This window comes from Lemur catta, chromosome 22 (assembly GCF_020740605.2).
Source record: "Lemur catta isolate mLemCat1 chromosome 22, mLemCat1.pri, whole genome shotgun sequence".
Taxonomy (NCBI): Eukaryota; Metazoa; Chordata; class Mammalia; order Primates; family Lemuridae; genus Lemur; species Lemur catta.
Window position 1 is genome coordinate 8,293,333 of NC_059149.1, and position 23,478 is coordinate 8,316,810.

The 23,478-nt window shown below is 51.6% G+C and overlaps 1 protein-coding gene across 1 annotated transcript in view; it reads right to left on the reverse strand.

The window, feature by feature from the left end:
* Positions 1 to 23,478, reverse strand: part of PLEKHA2 (pleckstrin homology domain containing A2) — a 73,655-nt gene that overhangs the window by 28,360 nt on the left and 21,817 nt on the right. The window contains exons 3-5 of the mRNA XM_045535842.1: positions 18,352 to 18,408; positions 12,323 to 12,371; positions 10,672 to 10,769 (exon numbers count right to left, since the gene is read on the reverse strand). Of these exons, the coding sequence (XP_045391798.1) occupies positions 10,672 to 10,769; positions 12,323 to 12,371; positions 18,352 to 18,408 (204 nt within the window). The remainder of the gene's footprint in view (positions 1 to 10,671; positions 10,770 to 12,322; positions 12,372 to 18,351; positions 18,409 to 23,478) is intronic.

Below are 23,478 nucleotides of genomic sequence, written 5' to 3' on the forward strand. Positions count from 1 at the left end.
GGTCCAGGCACTCTCTGGGGACGGCTACGCAGGCTGGCTAAGGACGCGGCCCTGAAAGTCCAGGGCCTGCTTGGAAATCTGCCTCTCTAGCTCCTATGACTTTAGAAGGAGTTGGGAGAACTCCAAAGCCGTGGGTGGAGGGGAGAAGCTTCTGGAAAGTGAACCATCAGAGCCCAAACAATGGCTTTCTCTGTGCAGCTGGCCGTGCACCTGGGGCCCGCACGGGGCCCTCTGCGCTGCTGTCTTTCCGCACACAGCGATGTCCACACACAGACGGGACTTATAAATACCCTCCAAAGCAGAAGTGAAATCACTGACCAGTTCTCCTTTTCTCTGCTTAGCTGGAGCCCAGCGACTGATGGCAGCTGGTACAGGCTCACGTTCCCCAGCACAGCGGCTCAACCTGCTCTTATTACTTTATGGTTGGGAAGTTTTTGGCAAACATCCTGTTTAGAATAAAATGGGACTCAGACTGACTATCGGGGCTAAATTTACTGCCTGGAAACTTCAAGCGAGAGAAAAGAGAAAGCAAAGGCGAGGCCACGGCCGTCCACAGAAAGGGACCGCCAAGGTCTTCTCCGAGCGAGCGTTTTACCTGTACGTAGAAGGTCCTGGAACTTGTTATTATTTCAAACAGGTTGTCCCTCATTAAAAGATCACTAGACAGAGAAAGAGAAAGAAAGTTACCGGGCTTGCTGGGATACACACTGAAGATCTGATTTGTCCCAGGTCAGAGCACCAATGCCCTTCACCGTAAAAAAAAAAAAAAAAACAGGGGCTGGGGGAGTTTCAGGCCATCTGTCCTCCACTCCAGGGGGCTCCTCTCGCCTCACTTCCTAGACAGTCTCAGGAAGCTTTGCCCCAGATGGACCTTCCCCACCACCAGCAGCAGTTCTAACGAGATAAAGCCCCTTTCCCTGCAAAACCTCCTGCCTAACATCCTCGCTGCCCACCCCTCACCCCCGCCCCACCTCCTACAGTTTCCTTTCCCTCCTCCCTTCTTTCTTTCGGGGCTGAGATATGTGAAGTGCTTTTGTGTGTTCCGAGGGCTTTTGTGCACGTTATTTCATCCGATCTTCACAACTACCCAGCGAGGCACGGGAGACTTCCCCCATTTTATGGACGAGGAAACCCAGGCTCAGAGAGTTTAAATGACTTGTCCTTGGTGCGGGAGATTTGAACCCAGGTCTGACTCCAGAGTCTACGCTTTCAATTAGTGCCCTGTCATGTGCCCCTCCTAAGGGAGCCAGCTCTCCCCTTCCAAAACCTTCCTCCGCCCAAGCAGCAACCCCAAGCTTCACCCAGTTCCTGCCCTTGGCTTTACGGTGCTAGGCTGGGAGACAAGGCGCCACAGAGGCGGAAAGGAAAGTGGGAGCAGTGAGGTGCTTCCAACCGGGTGTGGGCTGTAGACAAATCCTGACGTCTGCCAGGAAGAAGGCAAGAAGTAACTGGTACTCAGCGACAAACCTCAAATCAGCCAAAATCATTTTACAGTGTTAAACACCTACTGCATGTATCTTGTCACTGCCGGGAATATAGAAGGCCTAAGAGATCTAATTCCTACCCAATAAAAGACCATAAGAAAGTGAGATTATACCACTGGATGTTAGAGTATATGTTATACGGCAAGCATTGGAATAATTCCAAGAAGGGACTGATCACAGGACGGATCATTGGCTTCATGAATGAAAACTTGGAAGGAAATGGCAGGTGTGTGGCCGGTGCCACGGGCACCCGGGCTAAGGAGGTGCATGAGACTAATGACCCACGTGGAAGGGAACAAGAGGACTGTGCCCAGACAGCCCTGGGCTGAACCCTGACTCTACTTAGGGAAAGGTATTTGGGGAAAGTTTTAAAGACTTTGTGAGCCTGGGTAGCCCCAAGTGTAGAATGGAGACGAGGGGATCTCCTTTGTCAGGATGGGCGCCGTCAACCATAAGGCGTCTGGCGCAATGCACGCCACGGAACAGTCCTGGAAACACATTTCACCGATTGTTGTTACTTTCTGAGTTTCTGAATAAAAAAGGCTCTTCTTTCTGGCTAAAATATTTTAACCTTTCAAACTACTCATGCATATCCAGCAAAACCACATAAGCAGCTACCGAGGAGGTGAAAGCAAAGCAGGTAGGAAATCCCCACTGCTTTCACATCTACTTCTCGGGCTGCCTGGTGACTTTCGGTTCAATTCAACTCGATTGAACAGATGTTCACTGATCACCCAGATGTCCCAGACCCTCCCACCGGGTTCCGGAGAGGCCGAACAGTCTCACGGGCCTAGAAGCTGCAGAGCCCTCGGGACCTCCTTCCCTGCTGGTCTTAACTGGCTTACTTCTTTTACTGAGACTCTGGCAGAATTAGACATTTAAGAAACGTCTGAGGCACTCTTAGGAGTGAACCCTACCTTGGTTTCCTAAGCTGTCCCCACGTGCCCAGCTGGTCTCACATCTGCACGGGCCCTCCAGGGTCAGGAACAACCAAAGATCTCTAAGGGTATAGTCATGCCCTATCTTTCCTCTGCCCATTGCTACCTCTGGGGTGACACTTCTGGAACTTCCATATCTATAGCCACTTTCATTAATTATAAATTGTCACTGGGAACCTCTCCAATCTTCTATGCTCAGCAACTGCCATCTGCAAGACTCAGTAGAGTGCTTCTGCCTGTTTCCTTGGGTCACACAGCACGTTGTTTTCATGCAAGACCGTCCCATGCCTTCATAAGACTCACATGCCTGCTGCTAAAAGCTTCCCTGATTTTATACGTGCACAGGATGGAGGGACCCAAACACACAGTCCCTAAAGACTGCAGATTGGTGCCAAAAAGGGGATTTCTATATGCCCAAATACCCTTGGGGTTTGTAAACGTTAGTTCTAGGGGCATCTGTTTTTGGTGTTGGATCTGGGAGATCCCTTGCCAAGTCCCAAACTCATCCTGTGCACCATGGCACGTGGAAGGTAATCCTTTCCTAGTGGAAAGAGGAACACATTGCAAATCCTTGCTCTTCCTGCCCAGTGGTAGTAACAGAGGTGGTGTGAATCAGCCTCGTGTTAACGGGACATCAGGGTCAAAGGAAGAGAAAGGCATCAGCAGTTCCAGGAAGAGGCCCCGGCACAAGCAGTGACCTGACCACAAGCACTGAAGTTAGTGACCCAAAGGCACAACCGCCCTCCAGGCCCCCGGTGCTCCTGGAGCCACATCATTCTCACACCTGAGAAGCATCTGAGCTCCACTCCCTTCTTTGTTTCTATAATCTTTCTCTTTCTCCACCAGAAATTATTATGTAGGCTCCTCCCCTTAGGAGGTAGAGTAAGGCAACGTGTCGAGGGTAAGTCTGCCCAGCGTGACCTCGTCCCCGGGTCAGCCGGGATGCAGCGAGTCAGCCACAATCATTAGGCCCCCGGCCCTTGCTCTCGCAAGAAGATTCTTGCACGGAGCACCAGAAGGGTAGTAAGTGGAGATCTAAGAGGACAAACGGAGGTTTTGATCATAAGAGAAACAGCAGAGACAATTACCCAGACTTGACCAGACATTCATGGGTCTTGAGAACGTCCTTGAGAAATATAGTGCGCAGCGGTTCCCGGTCCTGGCGGAAAAAGTGGAAAAACAGGTAAGTGAGCTGTTTGCATAACACCGTGACCCAGACCATATGAACAAGGCCCCTGCCTCAGAGGTGGCTGACAAACAATCTGGTCTCAAAATCGTCATCAAAAGAAAAAGAAAGGCCAGGCGCGGTGGCTCACGCCTGTAATCTTAGCACTCTGGGAGGCCGAGGCAGGAGGATCACTCGAGGTCAGGAGTTTGAGATCAGCCTCAGCAAAAGCGAGACCTCATCTCTACTGAAAATAGAAAGAAATGATTTGGACAGCTAAAAATACATATAGAAAATAAAAATTAGCCGGGCATGGTGGCGCATGCCTGTAGTGCCAGCTACTCGGGAGGCTGAGGCAGGAGGATCACTTGAGCCCAGGAGTTTGAGGTTGCTGTGAGCTAGGCTGACACCATGGCACTCTAGCCCAGGCAAAAGAGCAAGAGACCCTGTCTCAAAAAAAAAAAAAAAAAAGAAAAGAAACTCTAAGAAGGACATGCTCCATGCCTTTGACCACACAGCAGTTCACTGCAGGGGGGACATTTTAACGTCCCTGTAAAGAGGTGCACACGGGACGAATGGGGACAAGACAGAGGTGCCTCTGAAGCCTGCGTGTGCCCACGCCTCTACTCACGCGCCCTCCTGGGGGTGAGTATGCGTGTATTCGAGAGCCTCCACGGCCTCTCCGAAGGGCCCTGAAGCTACTACAAACCTGTTCACACTTGAAGTAGCAGATGGTAAAGTCATCGAGTGCAAAGAAGCGACGTTTCCAGCTCTTCCGCTGCAATGAAACGTAAGAGCAGGTCATCAGGGAGAGGTCGCCAGCCTGGGGAGGGTGTCCCAACGCGCAGCTCACGGGGACCCGGCCCCAGGGAAGGCAGGCTCCCAGCAGGCGGCAGGGCAAAGGCTTCTGCACATCGGGGCAGTGCCTCAGACGGAAGGGGGGGCGAGTGGGTGATCCCAAAACCTCAGGGGTGGAAGCGGAGGCTCCTCCTATCAAGCTCCTCTCCCCTCTGCTCCATCCTCACCCACGGGCTCCCGGGAGCCCCCAGAACCCCGGTCCTGCCCCTGCGCTGACACTCACCACGTTCCCCTGCTTCACACAGTAGCCACTCTTGATGAGCGGGGGCCCGGTGCAGGCGCGGCTGCCCGACGTGGGGATGTAGCTCTGGGACCTCCGCAGGATGGCGTGGGAGCCTGGCTCACTCCCCTCCTGCCCGTCCCCACCGTTCTGCAAGGGAACAGTGTCAGGCTGGCACCTCCCTCCGCCCCTGCCCCGCCAGCTCCCTCCGCCACAATCTCTTGCCTCTTTGCCACCATGTCAGAGAAGACATAAACAGGAACATCGACCTCCTTTGCTCCCGCCAGGCACGCTACGGGTGCTTTGCCAGACAAGGCTCAGGGAGGCTGGGCAGACCCGGGACAACGGGAAGGGCAGAGAGCGCAAAGCAGGAGAGGGGCAACCACCCAGACGGGAGGAGGGTCACCGGGCTCATTTCCAGCCTCTCTGCCTTGCTTGGGCCTATTTCCCACGGGTTTTACAAGTGCTCACCTCCTGCATCTGCTGCAATTTCTGCACTGCCGCGACTCAGCCCCACCCCTGCCCTGTATTCTCCTGATCAGCCCACCTGCACTAGCTCCCCGACTCCCACCCAGCCACCTCCCTGCCCAGTCCCCTGTGCACACCACTGGCACACCACGGCCACCGCCACACCCTCCCGCTCCCCGGCAGCCCCAGCCAGGCCCCGCACCTGGTTGATGGGTGTGTGGACCACCACCCCTCCGATGATCTCTGTCCTGTAGGCCACCTGTGGCTTCTTCTCCAGGGTCGGAGGGGCCGCTATGCTTTTGAGGACTTCAGTAGCCAGAGGCAGGCTCCCAGCTTTGGGTACCTGGGAAGAATGGCAGCGTGCTCAACAGGGAACGGAAAGCTTAGGAAAAGCAGAGAGCCAAAGCCATGAGAAAAGCTAATGTACCAAATTACAGTCGGACTCCCTTCTCCCCAGCCCTTCCATCCACCCACATGCAAACACGAGAACTTGGTCAGCAACCCACTCCCCACACACAGATGCACACGGACTCCACAACTTTACTGGGCACCTACTATGAGCCGGCCCTTCCCTGGTTAGAAACCAGATAAAACATGAAACAAAATAGATAAAGGTCTTGCCCTCACTGTGCTTACATGCAAGTCGGGAAGAGTGACCAAAAAAATATGTACATGTTGCAAAACAAACAATCAGGTTAATTACAAAGGGCGGTGAGTAGCAAAAAGAAACTAAACAGGATTCGGGATCAACCCAAGCGTCTGCCAACGAATGAATAGATAAAGGAAGTGTCATACATATACACCATGGAATATGATATAACCACAAATAGAATGAAATCCTGCCCTCGGTAACAACACGGATAGAACTGGAGGACATTATGTTAGGTGAAATAAACCAAGTCAAGAAAGACATATCTCACGTGTTCTCACTCATATGTGGGAGCCAAATATTAAAAACAAATGATTTCATGAAGACAGAGAGTAGAATGATGGTTACCAGGGGCTGGGAAGGGTGGTGGGGAGGAGGAGATAAAGTGGGGGTGGTTAATGGGTACAAAAATCTAGTTAGATAGAATGAACAATGACAGCACAACAAAGTGACTATGATCAACAATAAGTTAGAGATACTTTAAAATAACTAAAAGAGGCCAGGTGCAGTGGCTCACACCTGTAATCCTAGCACTCTGGGAGGCTGAGGCGGGAGGATTGCTTGAGCTCAGGAGTTCAAAACCCACCCGAACAAGAGCAAGACCCCGTCTCTACTAAAAATAGAAAAAAAAATTAGTCCCAGCTACTCAGGAGGCTGAGGCAGGAGGATCGCTTGAGCCCATGAGTTTGAGGTTGCAGTGAGCTATGATGACGCCATGGCACTCTAGCCCTGGCAACAGAGCAAGACTCCATTTCCCAAAAAAACAAAAACTAGAAGAGTGGAATTGGAATGTTCCTAACACAAAGAAATGATAAATGCCTGACGTGATGGATACCCCAATTACCCCAATTTGATTAATTCACATTGTATGCCTGTGTCAAAACATCACACATACCTCATAAAGATATACAACAATTATGTACTCATAATAATTAAAAATTTAAAATTAAAAAAAAAAGAACATAAAGAGAAACTGACATAGAAGACAGCTTGACATGGAGAGGGTAGGGGAGGTATCTCCCAAGGAGGAAATGCAACCTGGAGTGTGAGAAGGAACTGGGAACGTAAAGGCAGAGAAAGGCATGCCGGGCAGGTAGGGCAGGTGAAAGTGCGTGTGGTCAAAGGGATGGAACGAGGGGGGTGCGTGAGCCTGGGAGCCCAGGACCTGGGGTATAGCTCTCGACCTCTCGCCAACCACCTGCGTGACCTGTGGCAAATCACAGAGCCTCTCCAGGCCTGACCCATCTCATGCAGAAAATGAAAAGAGAAATGGTATTTACGTCATAGGCCTTGTTTTGCTTGTCAAATGATAGAGAATATAAATTGAAACACTTTAGAAACATAAATAAAAATCAAAATGTATTACGAGATATTTTAATGAGCGCTCCACAAACGGTACTAATATTTGCAAACAAAGCCCTTTTGGAAGAATGAGTTCTCTTTGTTCCTCAACATCACAGTCCCATCGCTCAGTAAATCGTCAGAGAATTTTTATAGTTGATTGGAAACCACAGGCCGAGGGTTGCAAACTGGTGACCCGCAGGCAGACTTGGCCCAAACTATGTTTTGCTTATCCTATGCAGTATGCATTTGAATCTATATTTAAAATTTGGGATATTTCACACAAAAACCCAGATTTGCAGCTGCACAGCAGTTCCCTTGTTAGACGGGAAGCGCATTCTTCAGACTGCACCAGTTCCCACCATTCTCCCCCGTGCGGAGCCCACACAGGTCAGATGTCATTTATCCTCATTCCTGCTGTCGTTTTTCTTCCACCTTGTCCACTTCACTCACTCGTACTAGAGTCTACAAACTCTGGCGGAATCTTTCATTTGGTAAGGAAAAAACACCGGCCCGGAACAGTCAGGTCATCCGCCCAAAGCCACGATTAATAACTGAACAGAGACGAAACCCTCGCTGCCAGCAGGTGCGCCAGCCACGGCATCACGGTGCCTCGCCGTCGGGAGGGCGCGACGCCTGCAGTCAGGAAGACCGAAGGATCCTTCCAGAGCTCAGAGCTGTATGAGAACTCTGCCAGCACAGGGGGTGAAGACCACACCACGTGACATCTGTTCAAGGGAGTGACACAAATCTGATGACACCGAGTCCCCACAAAGAAGATGAGACCCCCTCTCTCCGGCCTGCACACCCAGTTCATACACACAGCGATGACCTTTCCGAGTCAGGCTAGGAATCCCACCTTCTCCCTTCCTTCTGGCTGACTGAGCAATGACAGTGGTCACCATCTCCTCGGGCCCCATCCATTCCCGGCAACGTGCTGAGCTCCTTGCCGCCTTACCTCTACTCTTCGAGCAATCTTGTCAAGTAGACACGATTTTCTCCATTTTACAGATGAGGTCAACTCAAGCTATTAAAATTAAGTCATCTGCCCCTAGGACTGCCCGATTCTAAATATCTAAATATCACCACCTACCTAAGCCATCCTTCCTAACTTTCTATGAGTTTTGCTATTATGTGACCAAATGTTTCAGGGATGTTGATTTTTTGCTGGGGTGTTTAGTGATACAATTACCATGGAACAGCAGAAATTTTCCCCAAATGACCTAAATAAATTCCTGAAACCCAGCAAACGAGGAGGGAAGTAAATTTTGGAGTTCCTTGTGGCCAGGAAGGACTCCCAGAAGCTTGGCTTTGTGTTTCCTCTAAGAATCTCGTCAGCCCACCCTAAGGACCACCGGTTGTCACTGCCTACGTTCCTGTACCACACGCTGCTTCTGACAAACCGAGCAGAGCCTGTCCAAAGCTGCTTCTCCCTCCCAAGACTCTACATCAGCCCACGGAGGACAAACTCAACCGTCAGTAAGCTGCACAGCTTGAAAACAAGGTCGCTCTTTTGGTCTGTCCCTATCCCAGAGGCCATGGTTAAAGGTGTGCCCTCATCTATGGAGCGTTGACGAGGGAGATCCCCATGGGTCTCATCTGCAATGTGACATCAAACTGTCAAGGCTCACCTTTCTCCCCACCGGGCGTCGCTAGCCCCCCGTGAGAACCACCCAACTTAGGGGCGAGCCGAGCTTTACTTTTACTGCTTCGTGTTCGGCCTTTTTGAGAAATGCAGTGAATGGAATAATGTCCCCCCAAAACTGTCCACCTATCACCTCAGAATGGGACCTTATTTGGCAATAGGGTCTTTGCCGATGTAATTAGTGAAATTAAGATGAGGTCATACTAGTTTAGGGTGGGTCCTAAGTCCAATGACTGATGTCCTTGTAAGAGGACAGGACATGCAGCCACGCAGGGCAGAAGGCTCTAGGGTAACAGGCAGCGACGGAGCAATGCAGCTACCAGCCAAGGAACGGCAAGGAACGCAGGGAGGCAGGGAGGGACTCTGCCCTGGGGCCCTGCTGACACTGTGATTTCTGACTTCTAGTCTCCAGAACAAATTGCCATTGTTTTAAGCTTCCCAGTTTGTTACAACACCCCTAGGAAACTAATACATGAATACTCATATTCTGAGAGAACCCAGTTCTTTAAATATTATATGTCTAATATTTGCTTCAAAAATAAGGACTCAGGCCAGGCACAGTGGCTCACACCTGTAATCTTAGCACTCTGGGAGGCTGAGATGGGAGGATCGCCTGAGCTCAGGAGTTTGAGACCAGCCTGAGCAAGAGCGACACCCCATCGCTACAAAAAATAGAAAAATTGGCCAGGCGTGGTGGCACAGGCCTGTAGTCCCAGCTACTCAGGAGGCTGAGGCAGGAGGATCGCTTGAGCCCAGGAGTTTGAGGCTGCAGTGAGCTATGATGACACCACAGTACTCTAGCCAGGGCAACAGAGTGAGACTCTGTTTCAAAAGAAAAATAATAATAATAATCAAGTATTAGACACAGAAAGAAATGTTAAATTGTACAGGATGCCAAAGGGTGAGGAACCCCAACATGAATGACGAAAACCTTTACTAAAACCAGCACCCAAGCACACCGAGTGGCACAAGTGAGCCCGCTAGCAACAACCTTGCTTCCTCCTGCCTGCCGTTCCGCTTTCTTTTCACAGGTTTATCAAGGTTTATCAGAATAACAGGCCAACAAGCAAAACTGCTGAGATGACTCAGTTGTGCTCGGTGTGGGTGAAGAAACACAAACGCTCGACAGGTGAGCAGATTTCTATTCCTTTATTCACAGGAACTCTGAGGTATCTGGGAGAACGATCTACCCCAGTACAGAGCTGTTGTTACTAGAAGTCCCTCAAATGTGAGTGTTTCTGGCTGTGTAACACAGAAACTCAAACTTTTCGGCGTCCAAACCATGGCCCATAAGCCAAGAGTCCGCCTGTCTCACTGATGAAAGGTCGACTTTATTCTAAAACATACAGTTTTCCTTCTCCTTCCTTCTTAGCCTTTCCCCTTTCTTCTTCTGTACTTCTGTATGTCTAGGCTAAGGAAGAAGGAAGGAATTCTTCATCAGCCAAGTCAAGGAAAACGAGAGTCCTCGCAGGACAGTTCCAGGCCAGGCCGGTGGCCGGTTCGGACGGACCCTGCAAGCAGCTCCGAAAGCAAGAGAGCGTCCAGGAACCGGTGCTGACAACCCCCCCACAAGCCTTTCCCCTCCAGCCAGCAATCCATTTTCCAGTCCTCCCACGCTCTGACTCACGTCCCAGAATCACCCGAGCCATGACTGCCCCGGCGCCCTCCCAGGAAGCACGAAGGGGACGCTCCAGAAACTTCCCCTTGAACTTGGTTCAAACTCAAACTCCGGGTTCACCTCGTGGTCGGGCAGCCCAGGTTCGGGAAGGGGCAGAGGAGAACCGGGTGTGCGCCAGGCCCCTGGGAAGGTCCCCGCTGCCGTCGGAGCTTTTCCCCAACTCCAAACACATGCTGGGAAGGGGCACGCTTGCCACCCCGGGAAAGGGGGAGAAACCGTACGTACCGTGATCTTGCTGGCTTGGTTCAGGGCTTCGACCCAGTCCTTCAGGTCTTTCTGGTCGTTGGCTTGAAGGAAATATCTCTGGGACAGGGCATTGATCACTGCAAAAGTCACGGAGAAGAAGGGGAGATGCTCAGGTCAGAATGCAAACGACCCAACAAGGGTCCACAGAGGTAGCAAGACAGACGGACCCACGATGCAGATCAAGAAATTCCCCACGATGCCGAGTCACCTGGGTGGACATCTAGGAAGCAGCAGGTCACACCTGCTCGCCCTCCCTCCCACCTGTAGAAACGAGGATGATCCCACTGGCCACAAGAACGACACCTGACAGCAGCAGCCTTACTGCGCTGTTCTGTGGCGGGTGCTAACAGGGTCACAGGCGTGCTGGCACTCAGGGCTTTGTCCCACAGACACGACTGGCCTGGATCGGGAGCCTTGTCTGTGGCTGGGATGGAACGAAGCTTGCCTGAGATCGAATCCGGGACCTCGTCTCACTGTCACCCTGCTCTTTCCTCTGAGCATCCCACTGGGTCAACAATATACTTCTAGGTTTATTACTATAATATGTTTTTTAGATGTGATGACCACAAAATCTGAGAGTCATTTTTGAGCTTAGCTGTGATGTTTGAAAGAAATGGAAGAATGACAGCACCAAAGACGTTTGAACCCATCGGAAGTGGGGAGAGAGAGCAGTTCAAGAGACTGTTTTATTCCTGCATCAGCCGCGGCTGTAGGAGGTGAGCTTCATGGGGTAGACACAGAGTTCATCAGTTCTTTCATTCATTCAACAAACATCTCCTGGGCACCCACGATGCACCAGGAATCAGTGTAAGTGCTCAGGACGCCACACGACAAAGCAGAGGAATGTCCCTGCCTTCGTGAAGGTTTCATTCAGAACCACGCTAGATACGCAACAGAAACTACTTGCGAGCATTTGCTCTTCGCACTTAGGACAGTTCTGAGAACACAGTGGGAGCCAGATAACTACCAATGACCCATTCATTGAATTCACAACGATTCCCTGATGTGGGGCACCCACCGAGTGGCTCTGGTTCCTACATCATCCCTCAAAACGGTCGCTCTGCGGGCAACACTGAGACGCTCAACAGAACGTTCCTTCCTTTCTGTTCTCCCCTTCCTGACACGGCCTCCTCCAGGCCTCCACCCTTCTGGGCACGCCAACTACTCAGCTCTAGGATGAAGGTTCCCAGAAACTTCTGGGAGACATTTTGCAACCACCCTGAGGCATCGAGAAAACTGAAATGTATACGTATAATTATTATTTACCAATTTAAAAAAATGAAATTAAAACCAGAAAAAAGATAAATATTTGAGACGATGGATAAGCTAATGACACTACACATTACGTACCCCATGAAAATGTACAGTTATTGTCAATTAAAAAAACATAAAACCAAAAGAAAAAGAAAACTGAAATGTTACTGGTCCCTATACCTCTGTGCTAATGTTATTAACAGTCTGCAGCGAGACCAAGGAAAGTGATATCACCTGACACCCAGGATCATCGCTGTGATTGAAGTCACTCATACGCACAGGACACAGTCACATGTGATCACAGGACTGTCTCCACGCAAAAGAGGAAGTTGCTGTACAAGCGTTAAGAAAACCCGTCCCCTGGCCCAGTACTTACCAAAGCAAAATGGAGTTTTTGGTTTCTGCTTTGGGGTAGCTATGCTCACCTAAATCAAATAAAAAATAAAAGAAACATGAGTATGTTTCTAACAGCGTTGAAAATTTCTTATTGTGAAAGTTTTCATACATAAAAAGAGTATATCAAACTTATGTGTACATTTAAAAATAAAAGAAAGTGAAAACCCTAAACTCATTGTCCAGATTAAGAAACTGCCACTATCATTCCTATTTCTTAGAAGCCCTCTCTACGCCCCTCCCTGATGGAGTCCCCACCCCTCAGAGATAAGCACTATCTTGATGTCTGTGTTAACCTTTGTCTTTGCAAGAAATACTTTCAAAAGCCATTGAGTCCTATTAGTTCTCCGAGGTATCTCCGTATTGCTTTCCACAGGGGTTGTACTAGTTTGCAGTCCCACCAGCAGTGTATGAGTGCTCCTGTCTCTCTGCATCCACGCCAACATTTGTTGCTTTGGAACTTTCTGATAAAAGCCATTCTCCCTGGAGTTAAGCGATATCTCACTGTGGTTTTGATTTGCATTTCTCTGATGACCCCAAGGAATTTTTTTTTTCCGAGTGTGGCAGTCAATGTTAACATTTCCCTGATGATTAATGATGTTGAGCATTTTTTCATATTTTTTGGCCATTAGTCTATCTTCTTTTGAAAAGTTTCTGTTCATGTCTTGTGCCCATTTTTAATGGGGTTGTTTGATTTTTTTCCAGCTGATTCTCTTGAGTTCTTGAAGCTGTCCTGGCCTAATTCACACCCTCAGGGTTCCATTCCTCTCTCTTCTTTCAACCACAGACCCCTCCCTAAGCAGTTCTCCCAGGTGAAGGTGGTACTGCTACAAACAGCGATTCCAGTCCGAGCACACAGAAAGAGGTGGCGGGGCACCACCGGCCGCATTTAGACACAGACCAATTGCCTTTACCTCTACCCTGACCACTCAGCCATGAAAACAGGCACTTTCCACATGGCCAGAGAGGGGCTGATGGACTCAGAGAGCGTACCTGTGTACTTAAGGGAAGGGTATGAGGAAGTGGAAGTATTTTTATACCTCCTGTTGCTTTATTTCAACTGGCTTTTGCAATCCTACCCCTTGCACACACATCCCTGAGTGTCTGCATATGTGAGCCCACATCATTCACGTTCAAACACACTGAAAGAACAGAGACAGCCCCTCATATTCCATCATATGCAAATACCAGGTGACTATCCTTGATGTAGCTGACCCTCCCCAGGGCAGGCCTCCACCTCTATACCTGAGGTCTCTAAGGAGGTATCCACCTTCCCATGGACCCAGCCTGGGACTCTCCACATACTGCCGTATCGTCTCCTGGACATATCATTCCCTCCATCCCCTTTTTAGCCAAGGGTATTCTTCTACTTGTCCTCACTTGGGGCTGCAGTGCTCGCTGCTTGCATGGGAGGCGGTTCAGAAGCCAGGAGCTGAAGCAAATCTGGAGTCAAAATTAAAGTCACTTCATGGCTCACAGCTGCTAGGGTCTAACAGGGACTGACCCACCAGTCTGTCTAGGTCCTGGCTCTTGGCTATAAGTTCTTCTTAAACAACTGCCCAGATTCCTTACGCAAAATTAATATCACCCCAAATCCTCAAATGGGAACTGAGGTAGCACCTTATAAAAGATCAAAAGAAGTTCCACCCTGGGCTTTGGTGACAGAGAGTCTCAAATGACAGGCGCCCCAGCTATGTGACCTCCATTATTTCCTGTTCTATCAAATAAGGGATAATAATGTCACTTGGAACTATGGGCAAAATGCTGAGGACCCATGAGCTTCTCGGGGCCTGGAAAAACGTACGAGACCCAGAAAAATTGCTTGGCCTCCAATATACAAAACAAAGATGACATAGCCAATGTTAATAAATATCTAATTCAATGTCTGCGTAACAGCATGATATCAACTCACTGACAAGTATTTAAATGTCTACGAGCCATCACATTAAGTCAACTTCATTAATTTTTCAATGAAGCATGCAAAAAAAACTTCATTACATTTGCAAATAATTAGTAGCTTAGGTTTTCTTAGTTCACAAGAATCTCTGTGTGTCTGCAAGAGGATTGCCCAGAAATTAGAACCAAAAATAAATTAGATGAGTTACTCATCGCCAAGTCCTTCCAATAGTAAAATGATTAAAATCCTTTCAAATACTTTATAGCCAAACAATTATACTTAATGAGGGCTATGGCTGCATTTTGGTATGTTTACCATGATGTGAGGTAGCAGTCATGGGACCGAAAAAAGTCCTGAAAAATATGAGGATTTAGGCAAAGGGAAACACACACATCCTGAGTGCAGATTCCCCACATTCAGTCATGTCTAGACTTACAGGCCACAGGACACCGGAGGTCTGGAACATCACGGTCCGGGCCCCCTTGCTCTCGTTTTCCTGCGTTTCTGACCCCCGAATGCAGCCTGAACCACAGTGTGTGTCGTTCTGTCCTGCTTGCAGCTGGTGTGGTCTCAGGGACGCATTTTCTTGTTCCGTACTCCAAGACCCTCTCTGGCTTAATATTAGAATATTCATTCTATTTTTAATAGAATTGCCCTGTCTCTGAGAAACTCACAGTCACCACTGACTAGAGAGGGCAGCCCTGGCTGACAGTTTAATCTCTGTCTGGATTACAAACGCTCTGCCTGGACCCCCACTTCCTAGCCGGCTACCCCGTGGGATGCTCCCCCCGCGCTCAGGGTGGGAGCTGGCGCCTTCAAAGCGGCGGCCCGGCTTCGCCTTTGAGTCCACGCCCTTCTGCAGTTCTCAGTCCGCAGGTACGTGTGAGGGCACCACGTCCACCTAAACCTGCCTCACGCCCCGTGGCTCGCCACGGAAAGGCGACGTGGCAAAGCCGCTCGCTGCTGAATCAACGGATCGGTTCTAGTTCCGCCCCGACGGGCTGCGTGGCAGAGGTAGGACCCTCAGCGTCTCCGGTCTGCCTCCCAGTTAGCAAAGCCACAGCAAAAAGACGAGTCCCCACCTTGCAGTCACAGAATGCAGAAAGAGGAGCATGAAATTGTACCTACCCGCTGCTGTGCCCTACAGAGAGAAGGGCCGAGGGAGAATCTAGCTTATCACGGAAATGTGGCTTCGGCCTCTCTCTGCCATCCGGTCACTGCGGAGGAGGAACTCCCGCCCGCTGGGAGGAATGATCCCACTCTACCCCACCCACCGTGTTGGTGATCGGACACGGTGACAGAACAGAGAAGATCCGCAGGGAGAAGTGTGGCTGCAGATGGCTGTGGACGCCTGACAGCCCGACCCCAGCGAGGCCACCGAAGCGCAGCCACCTGCACCCCCGAGGTGGCCACAGCTGAGCAGCCGCACCACAGTGGTTGACTGGCGGGTCCCATGGTCACCCCAGCAGTGAATGGAGGTTGGGGGTGTGAGGAGGGAGTGGGCACCAGTCCCCGTAGGGTGACGCAGACAGGACTGCTCCAGGGCCCAACAGACTCTCAGGAACTTGCTCTTATCAGATCAAACGCAGACCACAGGAGCAGCGGCTGTCAGCGGCTGGGCATGGTGAGGGCCGGCCCCACCCTGTCTGCCCTCAGCCGGAAGGGGACCTGGGGCCCCTCTGGCAGGAGGAGCCGCAGCACAAGGTCTCCTAGGTCTGGTGCAGCTCTGGCCCAGTGTCTGGGTGACCTGGCCCCACCAGGTGGCATCGGGAGCAGGGGAACAGCAGCCACCTGGATGAGTAATGAGTGAAAGGGGCCTAAAGTGGGGTCTCTGGACCAGCCTCAGGGGCTCACTGAGCCCCCTGAAATTATAGGCAGAGTCAGGGTGTGTCCACACATCTATACATTTACCGGGAAAATGAGTCCACGCTTTCCATCAGACACTCAAAAGGACCCATGACCCCCACACACAAAAAGTTAAGAATTACTGTTCTAGGAAATTCCTCCCCATAGGTAGTGGAGGGCAAGGCCCTGGCAAAATGGGACACAGCTGGGGTGGGACAGTGGGGTTGGCTGTGCAGAGATGGCTGGAACAGAAGAAAAGGATCATCAGGCAGAAGGGGGGGTGGCTGGGGCCAAAGGGCCCCTTCAATTATTTTCTAGTTTGCCCGAGAACTCATTCTGCTGCCGTGGACGCCGTGGATGACTTCAGATCAAGCACGTTCATCTCTGCCTCTCCCAGGGACCACACGCTGGTCCCATCTTCCCAGCGCGGCTCTCAGGAGAGGGTGGGGGAGGCGTGCCCTGAGCAGAGGACACGGCAGGCACAGGCCGGCCAGGCCTCCCCACATGGCGACACGGCGGCAGGTGCTTTCCTCCGGGAGGGAATAAGAAACAACACGGACTGCAGGGTCGGCTACCAGCACCCCGGTGAAACGTCCTTCTGGGAAAACCCCTGTGTGCTGGTAGCATGGAGTCAGGCAGGAGTTAAAGGCTCTCAGCTCTTGTAACCCGACCCGGTGGCAGCTGTGGGTTTTGCACACACACACACAAAACACCCATCCAGGCCTGCCTCTCTCAGCAAGGGCTAAAAGGCAGGTGGTCTTTTCTAAACCAGGCAGCCTCCAAAGCTGAGGATTCTAAAAGCCCTCATCTGAGCTGCATTTGTAAATCGTGATTCAGCAGGAGATTGTATTCAGTCTTCCTCCACCGAAAAAAAAAAGTCCTCCCAAACCCTTTCAAACAGGAGATGGTTTCAGTTTCCATTTATTGTCACGAGGTTCTCTGCTCCCCCACTCTCTCAATTCTCTTTCTCCAAACCTCCTGGAGAAATGACCTCATAAGCTCTCTGCAAGATGGGGATGGGAGAGGGAGGGAAGGCAGGTCCCAGGCCCCTGGCTGGGCTGGGCTGGGCTGGGGAGGCGGCCACAGGGCCCACGGCTCCCTCGCCGCCACAGGCATGCACAAACTGCCCGCAGCTGCGCTAGCAAAGCTGCACTTTGAAAGGCCCTTCCCCCTCCCCTGAGGTCATTATCTGCCCTCTCTAATCCACCCCATGCTGCCCTGCCTGGCACCTGCCTTTGTGTCTGCCAGACCCCACCTGCAGCTCCCACTAAAGGTGGGCTCTCCTCCTGAGGCCCTGGGGCCCCCTCCAGGCTCATCTCCTGGCCTCTGAGGTGGAGGGCTCCCAGAGCTTGGTTGTTACAAGGGGGAGACAGCGGCCACTCAGCTCAAGCCCCCGAGTGTGGGACAGGGTGGGCAAGGCACCAGAGGCCCCCAGGAGGCCTGAAGCCGGGGTGTGCGGGGAGGCAGCACTTCTGAAAGCTCAGCGCTGGCTCCCTGCCACCTGGCTCTCCTCCCTGTACAGAGAGCTCCTCCCCCTGGGAGGCTCTAAAGCCCCAGCCTTTGCATCATGGCTGCATCACGGGTCGCTGTGCCTGCCCCAGGGAGGGGCCGCTTAGAGACGCTGACTTCAGCAGTCGCAGGTGGGCATGGTTCAGTGGCCCCCAACCCCGGCCCTCAGCTCTTCCTGCTCTGTGCAGACTGGACCAGGGGGTGGCTTGGTGGCTACCTGCCAGGCTCTCCAGCTGTCATCTGGCAGCTGAACGTCTTCCTGGCACATCCTGGCAGCTTCTCCAGGCATTCTTAGCTTTCCCTCTGTAGGAATCTGCCAGGTGATTTATAAAAATTCCAGCAAAGCCCGACACTTTCGGAGCTGTCTGTTTAGCTGCGCCCTTTGGGAGAATCCTTCCCAGTTCCTGGATTTGGGGTTGCTTTTGTATTCTTTTTTGTCCCAATTACAAAAAAGGTCACGTCCCACCCCTACCTCCAGCTCAGCCACCACCTCCACCTCCTCCGCAGGAGCTGGGAGCTTTACCGCCTGACTGTCCAAGGCGTGTGAGGCTGCAGCCCACCCTGCGAGAGCTTGCATGACCACCCCTAAAGCCACCCAGTCGGCCCAAGGCCTCCACCGGCGACGTCTGAGGAAAAGGGAGCATTTTAATCCCATGCACCGTCCCCAAATAGTAATGCCCAAAGGATGTGACATTCCCTCTTGCTTAGATACTGAACCTACTTAGAGAACATGAATTCCCAGAGTTCCAGGCCAACATTACCTTCGAGATGTAGGTCAGCTGCAAAGATCCGACTGCTCCTGCCCCAAGTGCCAGGTTCTGAAAGACACGCGTATTTCACTTTGAGACGGATGCCACTCGAGGCTGTGGAACAGCACCAAGAGACAGAAGCCCAAGCCCCCAGCTCTGTTTAGACCATTTTCCAGCCTGGCCACCTTGAACAAGTCCTTAACCATTCTTCAGCTCACAATCCTCACCCGTAAAACAGTGATAATAATTCCTGGAAAACAATTCAGGATTCCTGATGGGAGCCTGTGGCATTAACATTACCTCTAGCCTTGTCTGCTACAGAGAGGTGTTCGAGTACAGTGGCTAGCACTGAGCCTCCGTTTTCCCTTCTGCAAAAACAGGGACAATAATAGTACCTACCTCCTCAGACAGGTGTAAAGATGAGCTAATACATTTAAGAGCACTTGGAATTGTCTCTGGTGCATAGAAGACTTTCAACAAGTGTCGGCTATTATGTTTTCTGTGCTGAGATCTCATTTACTTTGTCCTGTTTTAAGCCACTTCAAAATTCTTTTCGTAATACATAGGGTACAAACCCACACAGCATAGAAATAAAAGAAACAGATCTGTGCAGCCTACTTCACAGGACTGTTGTGAGTAGCAAATGGAACGGTGTCTGTACACAATGGAACACAAGTAAGTACCATTAAAACAGCAAGCAACTCACAGGCACCATGTCTGGCAACAGAGCCCACCTGAGCATAAGCTCCTTAGCTTCCTAATTTCTCCAATGTCAGGGATGAGGCAATGAAGACACAGGGACGGTCACATACCAAAGGAACGGTCAAGATTAGAAATCACAGCTCTGGAGTTCCTATGTCTACCTTGGAAAATCCACTCCCTCAAGAACCGGGGACACTTTTCCTAGCTCCTGGTGACCTCTTAAACTGTTGCCAAAAGCCTCAAAGAAAAACCTGTGAAGCTCCCAGCACCTGGAGTCATCTCAAGGCAATTAAAAGAAGGTGGATTTGGATAGAGAGAATTTAGTTAATTTACCCAAAGATTAGCAGTGAAATGATCCGTTATATTCCAGGAGATGGCCTTAAGAAATGTCTCAGATGACAGGGAAGAGTCCTTCTAGCCCCAGTTATCTAAATAAACAGGCATTATTTGAAGCAAATCCAAGCAAGAAAGTGGATCCAGGGATAATACCACAAAAGAAGGATCCTCAGAACCCCAGGATTTTAGGGTGGGAGGCCTCGAGAAAGGACTCTCTCTGCACTCTACCTGCCTCCCTTTGCAAAGGAGGTGCTGAACTGAAAAGCCACCTTTGAGTAGCCAGGTTAGCATTTGAACCGTGGATGATCTGATTTATACTTTTACTTACACAATTTTCTCAACGACACAGTGACTGCTTTTTTATCTTTTTAGGAAACCGCCATTGGGTGGGGAGAAACAAGCCTGCAGCCCCGAAGTCAGAGTCCGAGGAGGAGCCACCGTTCCCCAAAAGGCACGGGAGTGACCGACGCTGTCCCCGAGGGCAGCACGGACCACTCCAGGCACTGACTCAGCTCTGCTCAGACTCGGGCTGCCGGGAGACCCCTCTGCACGGCCTCACTGGAGCCAAGGGCTGCGGGGACACGGGGAGACACAGGCCTCTGCTGGGGACCGAGCATCTGCCACCACCCTCCACCCCGTTTCGCAGTTGAGGAAAGTGACTTGCGAGTGAGGGGATTCGTCCAAGGTCACATAATTGGTGGCACAGCCTGAACCAAAGCTCAAGTCTCCTGACTCCCCTGCCAATGGCCTAGAAGCAGCACGCTGTAATTTAAAAGCTTGAGCTGCTGGAATTCTAGCTGTGACATTAATGCTCTGTGACCGCAGGCGAGCTTCTTTACCTATAAAACGGAGATAATAAGCCCTGTTCGTAGGGCGGTTGGGAGAATTCCGTGGAAATGCGTGGAGCGAGCCCGGCGTGTGGTAGTTCCTGGCCCCCTCCCGCATGCTAATTACAAGATGCAAATGCCAAGTCTCAGAGCTGCCCTCGCACAACTCTGTGCCCTCACCCTAAACCACAGCCCGAGGCCTCCAGAGCCCAGTCCTGAATTATGAGTGACGAAGTGGGATTCGGGGAGCCATGCGGACACTAAGCCACTCCTAATGACAGACAGGAGCCGACCAGACTGCAACTACTCCATGTCCCCACCACCCCTCCAGGGCTGCCCCACCCGCAGTCCCAGCCTCCCTGGCAGCTCCCCTGTGCAGAAAGGAAGATAGAGCAGCAGCCGTGCGGGCCCAGTTACCCCAGGGGTCTGCTCCTGGGCTCAAATGTGCCTCCTCCTCTCCATCCCCAGAAGCCAGGAAAATATGACAAATGTCTGAAAAGGCCGATTTTCCCCCCACCTTCCTCCCCACCTGGGCGGAAATGGATGACGCAGGAAGAAACAGCGTGGGGTCTCTGAAGCTTGATTCAAAGTGATGCTCGGTGTCTACCCCAATTACTGGACCTAGAAGATTAATGGTGACAGCTGGCGGCCGGGGTGGCACACCAGCAGCCCCAGGCAGACGCTTCCTGATCAAGGAAGAACGCGCCAACACGCCTGAGCTGAGGGCCTCGGCAGCCAGGTGTCAGGGCAGGGACACCCAGAAACAGCAGCTGGGAGGGTGCCGGTACAAGGCCTCCCTGGCCACGGCTCGGACTCCTCTAGGGGAAGGACAAACTCAGGACCCCTTCGTCACGAAGCCCCCTCCACCGACTCCAGCCTGTTCTGACCTCCCCTGTCTCTGAATTCACGTACCAGCTCCTTCTCCAATGTGAAACACTGAATCAGAATTGAGTGGCATGCGGTCAGAACGTGTATGTTTTTTAAACACTCCCAAGTGATCCCTCGATAGGCCCACATTTAAGAACGGCTGGTCTAGAGGACAAACTCTGGCCCTGGACTCTGTGTGGCAGCATATTTTCCCCTGAGTTTAGGTCTCTTCTTACTAGATAGTAAGCGCAGGGAGGGCATGAGCAAATCTTACTGCTTTGCATAGTGGACTCCTCAAATTTTAAATGAAAACACTATTTGCATGGTGCTTAAGTTCCCAAACGAGTCCAGAATAAGCCTGCTGAGTTCATAAAGTGCCGGAAGACTGGTACCAGTCTGGTCCACCATTGGCAAACAATGTTTCTCCGGGACGACATTGCCCAGGTTCCAACTTGGGTGTCACTTCAGTTTGCAGTTCCCACGGCCTGGGCAGGGCCCTTGTGGGACAAGAACCAGAAGAGGGTGGAATAAGCAGGAAAGGACTGAGCCACAATGAAAAGAGGGACAAAGACTTGGGGACAGAGAGTTTGAGACACAGGCTACAGGGTGACAGAAAGCATCGTGACGAGGGGGTCTGAGTAGATTTGCAGGCAAGACAGAGGTTGGTAGGAAAAAGTTCTGGAAGGCTGCTTAGGGGAATCACCTGGGGAGATTTTTTAACGAACCATGGTTCATCCCCAGGGTTTTTAAAGGGTGTGGGACAGGCACCCCGGGCCCCTGTAGGTTTTCAGAGCTCCCAGGTGATGCCAGGTTGGACAACCCTGCGGCAGGCACTGGCTGGCCCGGCTGACCCTGCACTGGAGACAGAGTAGCTGGCGAGAGAAGGGCCCAGGCTGCCAGCAGCCCACAGAGCAACCCCAGCCGTGAGCACAGGGGAGGAAGGAAGGGCAGGGGCGAGGCAGGCAGAGGGAGCGGAGATTCCCGTGCTGTGCGGCTGGCGGCAGCCGTCCCACGTCAAAAGTCTAGAAGTCAGGAGTGGCCTGTGCATTGCTCAGACTTCCACATCGTCCGGAACAACGTAGGGCACAGGGCAGGCTCCTGTGAAATGACGGATGGGTTCGTGAAGACACTGCCAGTCGCCTGCCATCCTAGCATTTGGGAGGCCGAGGCGGGCGGATCGTTTGAGCTCAGCAGTTCAAGACCAGCCTGAGCAAGAGCGAGACCCCGTCTCTACTAAAAAAATAGAAAGAAATTACCTGGACAACTAAAAATATATAGAAAAAAATTAGCCAGGCATGGTGGCGCATGCCTGTAGTCCCAGCTACTCGGGAGGCTGAGGCAGGAGGATCGCTTGAGCCCAGGAGTTTGAGGTTGCTGTGAGCTAGGCTGACGCCACGGCACTCTAGCCCGGGCAACAGAGACTCTGTCTCAGAAAAAAAAAAAGTAAAAAGACACTGCCAGGGCCTTGCTTTTTGCACAAGAGCTCTTCTGCCACTAGGGACCTCGAAGGAGCTGACTCCCCATGAGAGGAAAGTGGAGGGTTTATTCTCTTCCATCCCCAAGGAAGGAGGGGAGGTGCCCCTACAGAGATGTGACACACCTCCCACGTTAAGCCTTTTCCTAGAAACAGGAGTATTTCTTGTTAAAGGAGAATTTTGCCCATGCGGCCTCTTCTCCCCTTCCCCTCTTCTAGCGAGAGTAAGAAAGAGCAGAGAAATGACCAGAAGACGCAACCGCACACGCGCAGGTTCGCAGACCGTCAGCACCCCAGGTCCTGTGGACACCTCTGCATTCACCACGCCAGTCCTCTGAAAGGGGACTCCTCAGCTGGGGAAGTGACTTCCCCAAGGAGCCAAGCGAAGACAGAGCCCACAACTCCTGGCATCAATCTGGTGTTGTGGCAAAGCGCAGCCTGAGCAAGAAGGAAGGAAACTGACAGATTTAGAAGCCGTGACGCGCCGGGCACGCTGCTAGGTACTTTCACACATTGTGGCTTCGCCCTAACAATCCCACTGTACAGACAAGAAAGTAAGGATCAAGCCGGTGAAGGGACTTGCCCAAGGTCATCCCGGTAGCAGGAGTCCAGCCAGTATTCCAACCCAGCCCTTCCCGAATTCCCCAATCCCAGGCTCTCTCCTCTAGGCCATGTCACCTCCCAGAAGCCATTATCTAAGAGTCAATTATCAATGAAAGGTAAATACAGGAGCAGGCCTGGCAGGGTGCTGTCCTGCCCAGGCTGGGCAGGGCAGGAACTAGTCCAGCTGGCTCTGGGGTGCCAAACTCCAAGAGACCAGGGGTTCAGAGGGTGGAAAGGGAGAAGGAAGGAGCGATGCTGGTGCCTTCTGACCTTCTCTTACAGCCCCCGGGGGTGTCTGGCAGACGGGCCACAGCAGCTAGTGTGAGAACG